We start from the raw sequence: 18,386 nt of genomic DNA, 5'->3' as shown, positions 1-18,386 counted from the left end.
AGCGCTAACACCACAGCACGTAACAGACGCCTCCTGCTGCATCACCATACAGCGCTATCACCACAGCACGTAACAGACGCTTCCTGCTGCATCACCATACAGCGCTATCACCACAGCACGTAACAGACGCCTCCTGCTGCATCACCATACAGCGCTAACACCACAGCACGTAACAGACGCTTCCTACTGCATCACCATACAGCGCTATCACCACAGCACGTAACAGACGCTTCCTACTGCATCACCATACAGCGCTATCACCACAGCATGTAACAGACGCCTCCTGCTGCATCCCCATACAGCGCTATCACCACAGCACGTAACAGACGCCTCCCGCTGCATCACCATACAGCGCTATCACCACAGGACGTAACAGACGCTTCCTACTGCATCCCCATACAGCGCTATCACCACAGCACGTAACAGACGCTTCCTACTGCATCACCATACAGCGCTATCACCACAGCACGTAACAGACGCTTCCTACTGCATCACCATACAGCGCTATCACCACAGCACGTAACAGACGCTTCCTACTGCATCACCATACAGTGCTATCACCACAGCACGTAACAGACGCCTCCTGCTGCATCACCATACAGCGCTATCACCACAGCATGTAACAGATGCCTCCTGCTGCATCACCATACAGCGCTATCACCACAGCATGTAACAGATGCCTCCTGCTGCATCACCATACAGCGCTATCACCACAGCATGTAACAGATGCCTCCTGCTGCATCACCATACAGCGCTATCACCACAGCATGTAACAGACGCCTCCTGCTGCATCACCATACAGCGCTATCACCACAGCATGTAACAGACGCCTCCTGCTGCATCACCATACAGCGCTATCACCACAGCACGTAACAGACGCTTCCTGCTGCATCACCATACAGCGCTATCACCACAGCACGTAACAGACGCCTCCTGCTACATCACCATACAGCGCTATCACCACAGCACGTAACAGACGCCTCCTGCTGCATCACCATACAGTGCTATCACCACAGCACGTAACAGACGCCTCCTGCTGCATCACCATACAGCGCTATCACCACAGCATGTAACAGACGCCTCCTGCTGCATCACCATACAGCGCTATCACCACAGCATGTAACAGACGCCTCCTGCTGCATCACCATACAGCGCTATCACCACAGCACGTAACAGACGCCTCCTGCTGCATCACCATACAGCGCTATCACCGCAGCATGTAACAGACGCCTCCTGCTGCATCACCATACAGCGCTATCACCACAGCATGTAACAGACGCCTCCTGCTGCATCACCATACAGCGCTATCACCACAGCATGTAACAGACGCCTCCTGCTGCATCACCATACAGCGCTATCACCACAGCACGTAACAGACGCCTCCTGCTGCATCACCATACAGCGCTATCACCACAGCACGTAACAGACGCCTCCTGCTGCATCACCATACAGCGCTATCACCACAGCACGTAACAGACGCCTCCTGCTGCATCACCATACAGCGCTATCATCACAGCACGTAACAGACGCCTCCTGCTGCATCACCATACAGCGCTATCACCACAGCATGTAACAGACACCTCCTGCTGCATCACCATACAGCGCTATCACCACAGCACGTAACAAACGCTTCCTGCTGCATCACCATACAGCGCTATCACCACAGCACGTAACAGACGCCTCCTGCTGCATCACCATACAGCGCTATCACCACAGCATGTAACAGACGCCTCCTGCTGCATCACCATACAGCGCTATCACCACAGCACGTAACAGACGCCTCCTGCTGCATCCCCATACAGCGCTATCACCACAGCACGTAACAGACGCCTCCTGCTGCATCACCATACAGCGCTATCACCACAGCACGTAACAGACGCTTCCTACTGCATCACCATACAGCGCTATCACCACAGCACGTAACAGACGCCTCCTGCTGCATCACCATACAGCGCTATCACCACAGCACGTAACAGACGCTTCCTACTGCATCACCATACAGCGCTATCACCACAGCACGTAACAGACGCCTCCTGCTGCATCACCATACAGCGCTATCACCACAGCACGTAACAGACGCCTCCCACTGCATCACCATACAGCGCTATCACCACAGCATGTAACAGACGCCTCCTGCTGCATCACCATACAGCGCTATCACCACAGCACGTAACAGACGCCTCCTGCTGCATCACCATACAGCGCTATCACCACAGCACGTAACAGACGCTTCCTGCTGCATCCCCATACAGCGCTATCACCACAGCACGTAACAGACGCCTCCTGCTGCATCACCATACAGCGCTATCACCACAGCACGTAACAGACGCTTCCTGCTGCATCACCATACAGCGCTATCACCACAGCACGTAACAGACGCCTCCTGCTGCATCACCATACAGCGCTATCACCACAGCACGTAACAGACGCCTCCTGCTGCATCACCATACAGCGCTATCACCACAGCACGTAACAGACGCTTCCTGCTGCATCACCATACAGCGCTATCACCACAGCATGTAACAGACGCCTCCTTCTGCATCACCATACAGCACTATCACCACAGCACGTAACAGACGCCTCCTGCTGCATCACCATACAGCGCTATCACCACAGCACGTAACAGACGCTTCCTACTGCATCACCATACAGCGCTATCACCACAGCACGTAACAGACGCCTCCTGCTGCATCACCATACAGCGCTATCACCACAGCACGTAACAGACGCCTCCTGCTGCATCACCATACAGCGCTATCACCACAGCACGTAACAGACGCCTCCCGCTGCATCACCATACAGCGCTATCACCACAGCACGTAACAGACGCCTCCTGCTGCATCACCATACAGCGCTATCACCACAGCACGTAACAGAAGCCTCCTGCTGCATCACCATACAGCGCTATCACCACAGCACGTAACAGACGCCTCCTGCTGCATCACCATACAGCGATATCACCACAGCACGTAACAGACACCTCCTACTGCATCACCATACAGCGCTATCACCACAGCATGTAACAGACGCCTCCTGCTGCATCACCATACAGCGCTATCACCACAGCACGTAACAGACGCCTCCTGCTGCATCACCATACAGCGCTATCACCACAGCACGTAACAGACGCCTCCTGCTGCATCACCATACAGCGCTATCACCACAGCATGTAACAGACGCCTCCTGCTGCATCCCCATACAGCGCTATCACCACAGCACGTAACAGACGCCTCCTGCTGCATCACCATACAGCGCTATCACCACAGCATGTAACAGACGCCTCCTGCTGCATCCCCATACAGCGCTATCACCACAGCATGTAACAGACGCCTCCTGCTGCATCACCATACAGTGCTATCACCACAGCACGTAACAAACGCTTCCTGCTGCATCACCATACAGCGCTATCACCACAGCACGTAACAGACGCCTCCTGCTGCATCACCATACAGCGCTATCACCACAGCATGTAACAGACGCCTCCTGCTGCATCACCATACAGCGCTATCACCACAGCACGTAACAGACGCCTCCTGCTGCATCCCCATACAGCGCTATCACCACAGCACGTAACAGACGCCTCCTGCTGCATCACCATACAGCGCTATCACCACAGCACGTAACAGACGCTTCCTACTGCATCACCATACAGCGCTATCACCACAGCACGTAACAGACGCCTCCTGCTGCATCACCATACAGCGCTATCACCACAGCACGTAACAGACGCTTCCTACTGCATCACCATACAGCGCTATCACCACAGCACGTAACAGACGCCTCCTGCTGCATCACCATACAGCGCTATCACCACAGCACGTAACAGACGCTTCCTGCTGCATCACCATACAGCGCTATCACCACAGCACGTAACAGACGCCTCCTGCTGCATCACCATACAGCGCTATCACCACAGCATGTAACAGACGCCTCCTGCTGCATCACCATACAGCGCTATCACCACAGCACGTAACAGACGCCTCCTGCTGCATCACCATACAGCGCTATCACCACAGCACGTAACAGACGCCTCCTGCTGCATCACCATACAGCGCTATCACCACAGCATGTAACAGACGCTTCCTGCTGCATCACCATACAGCGCTATCACCACAGCATGTAACAGACGCCTCCTGCTGCATCACCATACAGCGCCATCACCACAGCACGTAACAGACGCTTCCTGCTGCATCACCATACAGCGCTATCACCACAGCACGTAACAGACGCTTCCTGCTGCATCACCATACAGCGCTATCACCACAGCACGTAACAGACGCTTCCTGCTGCATCACCATACAGCGCTATCACCACAGCACGTAACAGACGCCTCCTGCTGCATCACCATACAGCGCTATCACCACAGCACGTAACAGACGCCTCCCGCTGCATCACCATACAGCGCTATCACCACAGCATGTAACAGACGCCTCCTGCTGCATCACCATACAGCGCTATCACCACAGCACGTAACAGACGCCTCCCGCTGCATCACCATACAGCGCTATCACCACAGCACGTAACAGACGCCTCCTGCTGCATCACCATACAGCGCTATCACCACAGCACGTAACAGACGCCTCCTGCTGCATCACCATACAGCACTATCACCACAGCACGTAACAGACGCCTCCTGCTGCATCACCATACAGCGCTATCACCACAGCACGTAACAGACGCTTCCTGCTGCATCACCATACAGCGCTATCACCACAGCATGTAACAGACGCCTCCTGCTGCATCACCATACAGCGCTATCACCACAGCACGTAACAGACGCCTCCTGCTGCATCACCATACAGCGCTATCACCACAGCACGTAACAGACGCCTCCTGCTGCATCACCATACAGCGCTATCACCACAGCACGTAACAGACGCCTCCCGCTGCATCACCATACAGCGCTATCACCACAGCATGTAACAGACGCCTCCTGCTGCATCACCATACAGCGCTATCACCACAGCATGTAACAGACGCTTCCTGCTGCATCACCATACAGCGCTATCACCACAGCACGTAACAGACGCCTCCTGCTGCATCACAATACAGCGCTATCACCACAGCACGTAACAGACGCTTCCTGCTGCATCACCATACAGCGCTATCACCACAGCATGTAACAGACGCCTCCTGCTGCATCACCATACAGCGCTATCACCACAGCATGTAACAGACGCTTCCTGCTGCATCACCATACAGCGCTATCACCACAGCATGTAACAGACGCCTCCTGCTGCATCACCATACAGCGCTATCACCACAGCACGTAACAGACGCCTCCCGCTGCATCACCATACAGCGCTATCACCACAGCATGTAACAGACGCTTCCTGCTGCATCACCATACAGCGCTATCACCACAGCACGTAACAGACGCCTCCCGCTGCATCACCATACAGCGCTATCACCACAGCATGTAACAGACGCTTCCTGCTGCATCACCATACAGCACTATCACCACAGCATGTAACAGACGCTTCCTGCTGCATCACCATACAGCGCTATCACCACAGCATGTAACAGACGCCTCCTGCTGCATCACCATACAGCGCTATCACCACAGCACGTAACAGACGCCTCCTGCTGCATCACCATACAGCGCTATCACCACAGCATGTAACAGACGCCTCCTGCTGCATCCCCATACAGCGCTATCACCACAGCACGTAACAGACGCCTCCTGCTGCATCACCATACAGCGCTATCACCACAGCATGTAACAGACGCCTCCTGCTGCATCACCATACAGCGCTATCACCACAGCATGTAACAGACGCTTCCTGCTGCATCACCATACAGCGCTATCACCACAGCACGTAACAGACGCTTCCTGCTGCATCACCATACAGCGCTATCACCACAGCACGTAACAGACGCCTCCTGCTGCATCACCATACAGCGCTATCACCACAGCACGTAACAGATGCCTCCTGCTGCATCACCATACAGCGCTATCACCACAGCATGTAACAGACGCTTCCTGCTGCATCACCATACAGCGCTATCACCACAGCATGTAACAGACGCCTCCTGCTGCATCACCATACAGCGCTATCACCACAGCATGTAACAGACGCCTCCTGCTGCATCACCATACAGCGCTATCACCACAGCATGTAACAGACGCTTCCTGCTGCATCACCATACAGCGCTATCACCACAGCACGTAACAGACGCTTCCTGCTGCATCACCATACAGCGCTATCACCACAGCACGTAACAGACGCTTCCCGCTGCATCACCATACAGCGCTATCACCACAGCATGTAACAGACGCCTCCTGCTGCATCACCATACAGCGCTATCACCACAGCATGTAACAGACGCCTCCTGCTGCATCCCCATACAGCGCTATCACCGCAGCTTCCAACCTCATGTGAATCAGGCCCAGGGTGTACTAGGTGCTTGGGCCCAGCTGAGTAGAAAGGCGGTGGCTATTTGGTGCGTTCTGAGGACAGGTGTATGTGGCACATCTGCAGATCATCTAGAATATAGTGTATTGTGGAGGCATCTGAGAAGCAGAAGTCTGAGGCCCTGTGGCTTGTCCCATCTATCATGTATGTGGTAAAGTCCACAAATCTGCAGCGCCCCCTAGGGGACAGCGAGAAAACAACGCAGCTAGAAGCCGGCCAGGGTGTGAAAGAGAGATGACTTATACCGCCTATAGGACAGAGAGCGCAATACAAACCTTTGCAGCGAGGATAGAAATAATGGCCACCGCCATCCTCTGCATGTTCTGGTCTTCATGGTTACACAACCACTGCATCACCAGCTTTGCCGCATCAAACCTGCGGAGAAAGTGTATTATGTCACTACACAGTACAGGTGCCACGTCCCTGCCAGCGGAGGCTAGAGCGCCGACCCCGGCCGAGGCTAGAGCGCAGGCCCCGGCCGAGGCTAGAGCGCAGGCCCCGGCCGAGGCTAGAGCGCAGGCCCCGGCCGAGGCTAGAGCGCAGGCCCCGGCCGAGGCTAGAGCGCAGGCCCCGGCCGAGGCTAGAGCGCAGGCCCCGGCCGAGGCTAGAGCGCAGGCCCCGGCCGAGGCTAGAGCGCAGGCCCCGGCCGAGGCTAGAGCGCAGGCCCCGGCCGAGGCTAGAGGTGCTGTCGGGAATATGGGACATGCATGGTTACTGCAGCCTCACCCAGGGAGACTGCCGCTGGTCCATGTTCCAAAATACTTGGTGCCAATATGTAATGCCATCTTTACATGCCTATGGGCTACCCCATTACTGAAGAACGCATCTCCTGATCCCTCCCCTGCCTCGGGGTATGGCAGGTACACATGCGCCAGTAGTGAGGGGTTATAGCAAGCACTTTACTGGGACAAGATCTGATCAGACGTTTTTGTTAAATACACATGTGGCCGCAGAGACCCCCCAGCTGCCAGGCGCCATTTTAAATGGACAAAGGGCACTAGGTGCCATTTTAAAAAGGACCACTTGGCTCTAGGCACCATGCACTATACATGACTAAATGTATGTTTAATAATGTGTCATATGTTATATCGCTGCGCAGTGCGTAGTTGGAGAATGATGGACTGCGCGGTTATAGGACGGCATGGACAGAGCACTTATGAGAAAAGTACAGTCTGAGTTATTTTGATTCTAAAGGGCTTTGATTGTTCTTCAGCCCCTTGTACATAGCCAGTCATATGGTAATTGTCCTAGCTCCAGACTTGCTATGTACAGGTAAGTGTCAATAAGCCGGCCATTTGGTGGCCAAACATTTTCTTTGAGATACAAGTGAAGGTTTGGGAAGAAGACTGTTTGTGTTTCCAGCCTTTCCTGTTGTGTGATAAGCCATGCTGGTTTTACATGGAGATTTGAGAGAGACGGGAGCATGGTAATCAGATTGTGTTTGTGAAAGCCGCTGGTTTGGTTATATATGAAGAGGAGCAGGAATGCGCTTTATCTAATGATTATCTTTTGAAATGTAACTTGTATTTATTTATATTTTGTGCGATAATCTGATTGGTTGGAGAAGACAGGGAGGGCTTACCCCCCTGTGGTACTGTGTGTAGAACTGAGATAAAAAGGAGGCCTGCGTGCCTCCAGAGTGTATTATACCAACTACTTTCTGCTGTGAACATCTTGCTGTATGCTGTTTCCCCTAGCAATAGGGAAGAGTTCTCCTTATATTTATATGCCAAAAATAGTTCTAATTTGCCTAAAGACGATAGCTTCATCTTGTGACCTGCAGGGCTAGGCGAAACCTAGCTCCGTTCACCGGCTGTCCAGGGTGTAACCAGCGTCTCCAAGCTCCGCCTTCGGCCTGCTACCGTGCTGTGCTTGGGCAAGCAATGTTTGGGGATTCGTCAACACCACACAGGGGTGGTAAGGCGGCATGTCAACGCATACAGAGCAGAACCGTGGTTCCAAACGCCACGGCAGGTTAGGAGTTTGGTGGTGGCAGCGTAAACCTGCCCACTGCGCAGTGGGTTGAGTCAGTAACAAGCGGTTACTGACGGTAAGCGGGAATCCCCTAGGAGGCCAAGTCCCGTGTGACCTAAACATCCATTCTGTGTACTGGGGACGGGACCCGAAAGCGGTGAGGTCTTTTGTACAGGACCGTCCGGTCACAACACACTTAATATAATTTCTGATCACTGTGATGTGCGGTGACCAATCACATTACTAGTTACACAGGCCCCAGTGTCATCTAACGCACATTCCCTGAACACGTACCTGTTAAATGGGACGTCCTGTAAGATTCGGTCACTGCAGAGGGAGAGGAGACAGTTTTTCTGCAGCTAAAAGAAAAAATAAAGTGAGTGTAAATACAATGCGTCTCAGCAAGCCGTAATGACACCAGTGACAGAACGGCGGGTGTGCAAGCACACACCTACAGCCACACATCTGTACTTATAGGTCACCTAAGGATTCCTACCTACAGCTGTTATCACTAAGGCAGACATTACAGACCATAATACGGCCACTGTCTGACCTGAATCCAGGAATGAAGGCACAAAATAATGATTTCAGGCCACTCCGGTCTACAGTATAACTATGAAGGATACACTAGTCTCTAACCCACAGGAAACTTCACGTCTCTTGTGATTCTGAAAATAGGATTTTGGTACTTACCAGGTAAATCCTTTTCTTTGAATCCATAGGGGGCACTGGAGTACTCTTGGGATATGGACGGGCGTAGCCGAACAAAGGCACTGAATATTCAAATTTAGGACTCTCCCCCCCTCCATATCCCCGAGTACCTCAGTGTACTTTGTCAGTGTTTTTTACTGAGCGAACAGGATATAGAGAGGTTGACAATGGAGAATACCTATAACATAACGGACAACAACAAAGTTGACCCATAACCTTATTGTCAACTAAACAGTTGACACCTTAACCGATAGAACCTTATAATTTGAACCAATCGGTGAAAATGTGTTACCACAAGCTCCTCTGAGCTTAATATAAACCAAGTAAAACTTGTGACCCTAAGCTCCCTTGAGCTTAAAACAACCCAGGTAAAACTGCTCTGGGTGGGCGTCCAGTGCCCCCTATGGATTCAAAGAAAAGGATTTACCTGGTAAGTACCAAAATCCTATTTTCTTTATCATCCACTAGGGGTCACTGGAGTACTCTTGGGACGTACCAAAGCTTCCCTCGTGGGCGGGAGAGCTGTTTGATACTTGTAACAGTAGGCAGACCAAAGCTAGATGCTGATGGCGCCACCATTATAACGTGTAAACGTGCACAAACGTGGTGCACTGAAGGCTATGTAGCCGCGTCGTAGACGCTCCCCGACCCGCTGGGTCTGACATTCCCACAGAACCTGTGGGATGAGCTATTACTGACGTAGGCGATTGTAACTTAGCCTTAAAGGAACCCTGACTTGTAGTCATTATTATTATTCAACTGGATAATGTCTGCTGAGAAACTGGTTAACCCCAGTTGGCAGTATCATAGAGAACAAACAACGTATTCATATCACGTACTGTAGACGTTCGGGACATATATAAACGCGTAATGCGTGTACCACATTCAGAATTCTAGAATAGAATGTGCTGTCCACACAGGAACCACTATTGGTATATAGATGTGAAGGATACGAAAGCGGAATTCGTCGGAAGATCTGCTTTGTCATGAGAAAACTCAAATACGGTGGCTTGGAATACAAAGCACCCAAATATGAAAACTAAACCCTTGCCGAAGCCAAGGCTAGAAGAAAAATGTTTTCCAAAGTGAGAAACTTAATCCCCATTTGTTGTAAGGGTTCAAAATATGAAAACTGTAAGAAATCTGAACTCAACCTCAAGTCGCCTGGCGTTGTAGGTGAGATAAATAGAGTCTGAACTTTGGTGACACCTTGTATAATGGTGTGTACAGACGCAATAAAGACAAACGTCTTTGAAGATAAGTTTACTACACAGATACCTGCACCCTCCGTGCAAGTAAACGCAGTTTTCCATACCACCCCGTTTAACAAAATACGGGTAACTTCGAAGGATGATGTCGGAAACTTCCGAGGTTTACGACTTATGTAAGCACACGAAATTTTGTAATAATGAGCTGCCTTAAGCGGTCTACTAGCTGGTAACATGGTTGGTATAACCGATATTTTAATGCTCTATTTCTTAAGAGGGCGGTTTGAACCCTCACCCCATCAACCGCAGCTGCGGTACATAGGTAATAGGCACCTAGGTAACTATGGGTAAAAGAACGTTCCCTGATGTAACAGGTTGGACGTATTATGAGCGCCCCAAGATCGTGTGCAAGTATTCCTTGGAATTTCGAGAAACAACTTCTCCGACACACATGAGATACCATCAGTATGACTGTGACGAACTGTCTTATGATCCGTTTTGACAACGGAGAGAGCAGCGGAAAATGGTGGAGCCAGATACACGATGCTGAATGACCACATGAATGTGAGAGACTCCACCGCCACTGCCCTTGTGATCTGTTGTTTTGTACACATACTGAGCTTTTGTAATTGTGGCGAGATGCCATCATGTATACCTGAGGGTAACTCCCTTCTGTGGACTCACATATGAAACACCTCTGGATTTAATGTCCAGTTTTCAGGATCCCAATTCTGACGGGTGAGATCATCTGTCTAACAGATGTCCACTCACGGAATAATCTCTTGACATTTTCACATAATAGTGTTCTGAGCCATTGAGGATTGGAGTTACCTGCCGCATTGCCATGCGGCTTTTTTCTCTGTATGCAACTGCCGTTGCGTTGTTTGACTGCCCGTGGTCAGACTGAAAGCGAAGCATGTAGTGCATTGTAAAATTCACGTAGTTCCAGAACATTTATCGACAGCAATCTATCGTGTTTTAGAACCTCTGTCGCTGATCTTTTGTAAACTACAACTCCTGAACCTCTGCGACTCTCGTCCAGAGTATTATACACCCTCGGCCCTCTGTGGGAACGGCGAGTGAAGGCCGGCGACCTAAAGCGCTTTAAAACGCATTATTATCTTAACTAGGTGAATACACCAATGTACCGTTAGTGTGCGTGATTTGCACTAATTACTAGATGTACATTTGTTCTTGCTGGTGTAGTAGGTAAATGCTTTGATTTACTGTATTTATAATATTACCTAGGATTTGAGATCGTTTAGACGGAATTGTATTTTGAACGTGATCTGCCACCGCAGTATACCTTAGTAGCTCAAGTTAGAGGAACTTTGTTGAGACAGAGTTCTTATGAGCAGATCATCTAAGATAGAGAAACTCTGTTGCGACAGAGTTCTTATGTGAGATGAACTATCATCTTCCAACATCACTTTGGTAAATACCAGAGTATAAGAAACGGTAGACCTGAAATGGTTAATGGTTGTGGCGATCTGCAAACGCTAAACCTGTGATGAGCAAACCGGAATGGATATATATGCATTGTGAAGATCAAGTGCAAAATATGCAATTTTGTGGCTCCAATATGCCAATACTAAACGCAGCAAATCCATTTTCAACCTGCAGTAAGTGACTTGCTGATTGAAACTGCGACGGAGCTGTATGGTTTTGTTACCCCAAACAGAGGGGAATAAACAACCCTGACTCTGTTGTTGTACTACTGCCTGTATTATAAAGACAGCTGAAACCCAGCAGAGACCAAATGGCCACCTGCCAAACCGTTCGACTGAGGCAGTCATGTTCTTCATGAGTTGAAGTTTGGAAACCCCTCCAAAAGTAACATTTAAAGACACGCTTCCACAATAGGAAAAGAGGTCATGAAACTACTGGCTTGCTGACCGTAGCGTCCTGTCGTTACAAAGCGTGAGTGTTTTGTACCAACGCCTTGAAAAACTGAAGTCTAAAGGGATTAAATGCCGGGCCAAGTATTCTGTTTTGATACTGAATGCGGTAATGGCTGAATAACAAATTTAGGACCAACAAGCTGTGGCCTTGTCGTGCTGAACTAGCGACAATGAAAAGTGAGATTCGCAGTACCGTCGTTAGAAGAAGCTTTACAGATATTACCTGCAGCTTCTTTTAACAGAAATCTCATTGTTTCCATACATAGTCTAGTGACCCAAATGTTTCTTGGGCCTTTATAATGTTTGACACAGACGCATTTAGCAATGGCGTATGGCGTCATCTTGGAAACGATTAAATAGTGGTCAAAGTGTACTAAGTGTAAAAATGGAGACATTGACTCACTGTAATTTAGCAATGTATGTTGGCAACAACCCTGCACTATCTGAGTGCTGGTTTAATGTAGCCTTCTCACTCGTAGTTATCGGTGTGAGATTTGACATAGAATCGTGCATTATATTATAAGATCAGTTAAATAAACACTGTGATACCCAAAGGAAAATTGGCCCTTTGGAAAGACTGTCTTTTGTTAGAGCTGGCGGAATAACTTCCGAGACTCCTATGTTTATTTGAATTGCCAATGCTTAAAATAGGTTTAAAATTATTTTTGGTCTGCGCTAGAGCCTTACTCGCTATGCAGACAGACACCACAATAGGCAACGGACAGACATTGCACGCCTATGACGTTATTATGTTATATATATATTTTATTGCTGAACAGCATATTTATATTAAACTCCTGGTTGTTTCTCTCTACGGAAATCTTTAGTAAAAAACGAAAGATTTATTCGCTGTGAAGAGAAACCAGTAATCTTTATGAAAAGCAGTTGATATTCATATGAAACCCGAACCAAATTCCTACTAACACCCCTGCGCCTTCTGGTGGCTTAGAGATGTAGGGCAGGAATGTTCTAGAATTATGTAGAAATACAGTTTACATGGCTAACTTATGCTGACCAAAAAATTCCTACTAACACCCCTGCGCCTCTGGTGGCTCAGAGATGTAGGGCAGGAATGTTCCAGAATTACAAACTGGAAAACAACAGGAAGAATGTTTAAAATGGCCCCTTTGCCATGCTGACTGTGATAATCACAGAACAAATTACAACTGTTCCCGTGTTAATCTAGACTATTATACAGTATAATCACAGGCCGGGTACAACACATGCTCTATGAATAAATAAATATATATATTCCAGATTAATATATTTATACAGCATGAATATAGGCTCAATAGCCTTTTTACAATGTTAATAACAGCCATTAATATATAGGCTCAAAAGCCTATTTCCATTATATATATGCTGAAAAGCCTATTATACTGCCGTCACAGACAGTAATATAGATACATTTATATATATTTAATATATATAGGCTCAAAAGCCTATTTACAACACACATAGGCTCTCAAAAACCTATTTCCATTATATATATATGCTCAAAAGCCTATTATACTGCCATCACAGACAGTAATATAGATTAATATATATATATTTAATATATCTATATATAGGCTCAAACCTATGTACAATATATATATATATATAGGCTCAAAAGCCTATTACTGTCAGGACTTCTTTTACCTGCCAGCTCTCTTCCCCCCACCGTCTCTGTACTGAGACTGCTGCGGCGGCCGACAGCCTCTGAGAAGAAATCATCCCTGCACTGAGGTCTGCTGTGGCCGTTGGGAGGGCTCCTGAGTAGGGAGATCAGCTGCGTGCCTGGAGCGCTTCTACCGCTGGCTAAACCCGGACAGAGCGGCTATAAGTATTATCCCCCTGCTCTGCTGCCTTTGAGTGAGGAGAGCAGCCACGTGTTGCCGAACGGAGCGCTCTGCGTAGCGGCTGGGCATAGCGCGTCTGAGCTCCCCCTGCTGTGCAGCCGGACGGAGCTCAGTATAAGCGCGAGGCACTTAACCCCCTCATAGCGGGGCGGCAGCCTGCGCTGACCGCCCCGTTCCCCAGCCTACCTTTGCGACGCTGTAACTCCTGGCTGTGACGGGGCTTCTTGTGTGTAAGCTCCGTTTCAGTGAAGTGAGTCATGGCTGTGACGGGCTTCTTCTGTGTAAGCTCCGTCCAGTCTTCATTGATGTGACTCATGCTGTTCCAGTGTGAGTCATTCTGTAGTCCTGGCTGCAACGGGGCTTCTTTGTGTAAGCTCCGTTCAGCTCTGTAGTCCTGGCTGTGACGGGGCTTCGATGTGTAAGCTCCGTTCCAGTCAGCGTCCCAGTGATCTATGGCTGCGACGGGCTTCTTCTGTGCAAGGCCGTCCAGCTCTCTAGTCCTGGCTGCTCTTTTAGAAGCAGTGGGCTGTCTGTGGCTGTGAGGGTGCTCTTTGTGAGGACCGACACGCCATGCTGTCTGTGGCTGTGAGGGTGCTCTTTGTGAGGACCGACACGCCATGCGCTGTCCCTGCAGCGGCACTATCCCGGACCCATGTTTTTCCAGAAACTGGGAAGGGATGTGTAAAATTAAAAATAAAAAATAAAAATGAAAAATAAAAATCCAAGTGTGGGTATACCACAAGCCTATGTTCGTGCTGTGAGCACCGAAAAAACACTGACAAAGTACACTGAGGTACTCGGGGATATGGAGGGGGGGAGAGTCCTAAATTTGAATATTCAGTGCCTTTGTTCGGCTCCGCCCGTCCATATCCCAAGAGTACTCCAGTGACCCCTAGTGGATGATAAAGAAATCCACTGAGCCCAACGTTACCATTCATCATGTGGGCTGGCCAGAATCAGACCAGAAAACCAGTCAGCACCTTTGCCAGTCGGTTTGGTTTCATGGACCTATACAGAGCTATCCGCTACCCCTCACCTGTACATAATGTACGTATACAGAGCTATCCGCTACCCCTCACCTGTACATAATGTACGTATACAGAGCTATCCGCTACCCCTCACCTGTACACAATGTACGTATACAGAGCTATCCGCTACCCCTCACCTGTACATAATGTATACAGAGCTATCCGCTACCCCTCACCTGTACATAATGTATGTATACAGAGCTATCCGCTACCCCTCACCTGTACATAATGTACGTATACAGAGCTATCCGCTACCCCTCACCTGTACATAATGTATGTATACAGAGCTATCCGCTACCCCTCACCTGTACATAATGTATATACAGAGCTATCCGCTACCCCTCACCTGTACATAATGTATGTATACAGAGCTATCCGCTACCCCTCACCTGTACATAATGTATGTATACAGAGCTATCCGCTACCTCTCACCTGTACATAATGTATGTAAACCGAGCTATCCGCTACCCCTCACCTGTACACAATGTATGTATACAGAGCTATCCGCTACCCCTCACCTGTACATAATGTACGTATACAGAGCTATCCGCTACCCCTCACCTGTACATAATGTATGTATACAGAGCTATCCGCTACCCCTCACCTGTACATAATGTATATATAGAGCTATCCGCTACCCCTCACCTGTACACAATGTATGTATACACAGCTACCCCTCACCTGTACGTAATGTATGTATACACAGCTATCCGCTACCTCTCACCTGTACACAATGTATGTATACACAGCTATCCGCTACCTCTCACCTGTACACAATGTATGTATACACAGCTATCCGCTACCCTTCACCTGTACACAATGTATGTATACACAGCTATCCGCTACCCCTCACCTGTACACAATGTATGTATACAGAGCTATCCGCTACCCCTCACCTGTACACAATGTATGTATACAGAGCTATCCGCTACCCCTCACCTGTACATAATGTATGTATACAGAGCTACCCCTCACCTGTACATAATGTACGTATACAGAGCTATCCGCTACCCCTCACCTGTACATAATGTATGTATACAGAGCTACCCCTCACCTGTACATAATGTATGTATACAGAGCTATCCGCTACCCCTCACCTGTACATAATGTATGTATACAGAGCTATCCGCTACCTCTCACCTGTACATAATGTATGTATACACAGCTATCCGCTACCTTTCACCTGTACACAATGTATACAGAGCTATCCGCTACCTCTCACCTGTACATAATGTATGTATACACAGCTATCCGCTACCTTTCACCTGTACACAATGTATACAGAGCTATCCGCTACCTCTCACCTGTACATAATGTATGTATACAGAGCTATCCGCTACCCCTCACCTGTACATAATGTATGTATACAGAGCTATCCGCTACCTCTCACCTGTACATAATGTATGTATACAGAGCTATCCGCTACCCCTCACCTGTACATAATGTATGTATACAGAGCTATCCGTTACCTCTCACCTGTACATAATGTATGTATACACAGCTATCCGCTACCCCTCACCTGTACATAATGTATATGTATACAGAGCTATCCGCTACCCCTCACCTGTACATAATGTATGTATACAGAGCTATCCTCTACCCCTCACCTGTACATAATGTATGTATACAGAGCTATCCGCTACCCCTCACCTGTACATAATGTATATACAGAGCTATCCGCTACCCCTCACCTGTACATAATGTATGTATACAGAGCTATCCGCTACCCCTCACCTGTACATAATGTATGTATACAGAGCTATCCGCTACCTCTCACCTGTACATAATGTATGTAAACCGAGCTATCCGCTACCCCTCACCTGTACACAATGTATGTATACAGAGCTATCCGCTACCCCTCACCTGTACATAATGTACGTATACAGAGCTATCCGCTACCCCTCACCTGTACATAATGTATGTATACAGAGCTATCCGCTACCCCTCACCTGTACATAATGTATATATAGAGCTATCCGCTACCCCTCACCTGTACACAATGTATGTATACACAGCTACCCCTCACCTGTACGTAATGTATGTATACACAGCTATCCGCTACCTCTCACCTGTACACAATGTATGTATACACAGCTATCCGCTACCTCTCACCTGTACACAATGTATGTATACACAGCTATCCGCTACCCTTCACCTGTACACAATGTATGTATACACAGCTATCCGCTACCCCTCACCTGTACACAATGTATGTATACAGAGCTATCCGCTACCCCTCACCTGTACACAATGTATGTATACAGAGCTATCCGCTACCCCTCACCTGTACATAATGTATGTATACAGAGCTACCCCTCACCTGTACATAATGTATGTATAACAGAGCTATCCGCTACCCCTCACCTGTACATAATGTATGTATACAGAGCTACCCCTCACCTGTACATAATGTATGTATACAGAGCTATCCGCTACCCCTCACCTGTACATAATGTATGTATGTATACAGAGCTATCCGCTACCTCTCACCTGTACATAATGTATGTATACACAGCTATCCGCTACCTTTCACCTGTACACAATGTATACAGAACTATCCGCTACCTCTCACCTGTACATAATGTATGTATACACAGCTATCCGCTACCCCTCACCTGTACACAATGTATGTATACAGAGCTATCCGCTACCCCTCACCTGTACATAATGTATGTATACAGAGCTATCCGCTACCCCTCACCTGTACATAATGTATGTATACAGAGCTATCCGCTACCTCTCACCTGTACATAATGTATGTATACACAGCTATCCGCTACCTTTCACCTGTACACAATGTATACAGAGCTATCCGCTACCTCTCACCTGTACATAATGTATGTATACACAGCTATCCGCTACCTTTCACCAGTACACAATGTATACAGAGCTATCCGCTACCTCTCACCTGTACATAATGTATGTATACAGAGCTATCCGCTACCCCTCACCTGTACATAATGTATGTATACAGAGCTATCCGCTACCTCTCACCTGTACATAATGTATGTATACAGAGCTATCCGCTACCCCTCACCTGTACATAATGTATGTATACAGAGCTATCCGCTACCTCTCACCTGTACATAATGTATGTATACACAGCAATCCGCTACCCCTCACCTGTACACAATGTATGTATACAGAGCTATCCGCTACCCCTCACCTGTACACAATGTATGTATACAGAGCTATCCGCTACCCCTCACCTGTACACAATGTATGTATACAGAGCTATCCGCTACCCCTCACCTGTACATAATGTATGTATACAGAGCTACCCCTCACCTGTACATAATGTATGTAT

General features: G+C 48.5%; 1 protein-coding gene and 1 non-coding gene across 3 annotated transcripts in view; both read right to left on the bottom strand.

Moving 5' to 3' along the window:
• The window catches only part of ZYG11B (zyg-11 family member B, cell cycle regulator), a 148,635-nt gene that overhangs the window by 97,627 nt on the left and 32,622 nt on the right, over nt 1–18,386 (bottom strand). For both annotated transcript variants that reach the window (XM_063938894.1, XM_063938893.1), the window contains 2 exons: nt 8,685–8,749; nt 6,692–6,791 (listed from right to left, as the gene is read on the bottom strand). In XM_063938894.1, the coding sequence (XP_063794964.1) occupies nt 6,692–6,791; nt 8,685–8,749 (165 nt within the window). The remainder of the gene's footprint in view (nt 1–6,691; nt 6,792–8,684; nt 8,750–18,386) is intronic.
• On the bottom strand, nt 12,961–13,079 carry LOC134959544 (U5 spliceosomal RNA). Its single transcript, XR_010187565.1, has one exon. It is a non-coding gene; the product is annotated as a U5 spliceosomal RNA (small nuclear RNA).

Source organism: Pseudophryne corroboree, chromosome 9, assembly GCF_028390025.1.
Source record: "Pseudophryne corroboree isolate aPseCor3 chromosome 9, aPseCor3.hap2, whole genome shotgun sequence".
In the NCBI taxonomy this organism is placed as follows: Eukaryota; Metazoa; Chordata; class Amphibia; order Anura; family Myobatrachidae; genus Pseudophryne; species Pseudophryne corroboree.
This window is presented reverse-complemented; position numbering and strand designations above follow the sequence as displayed.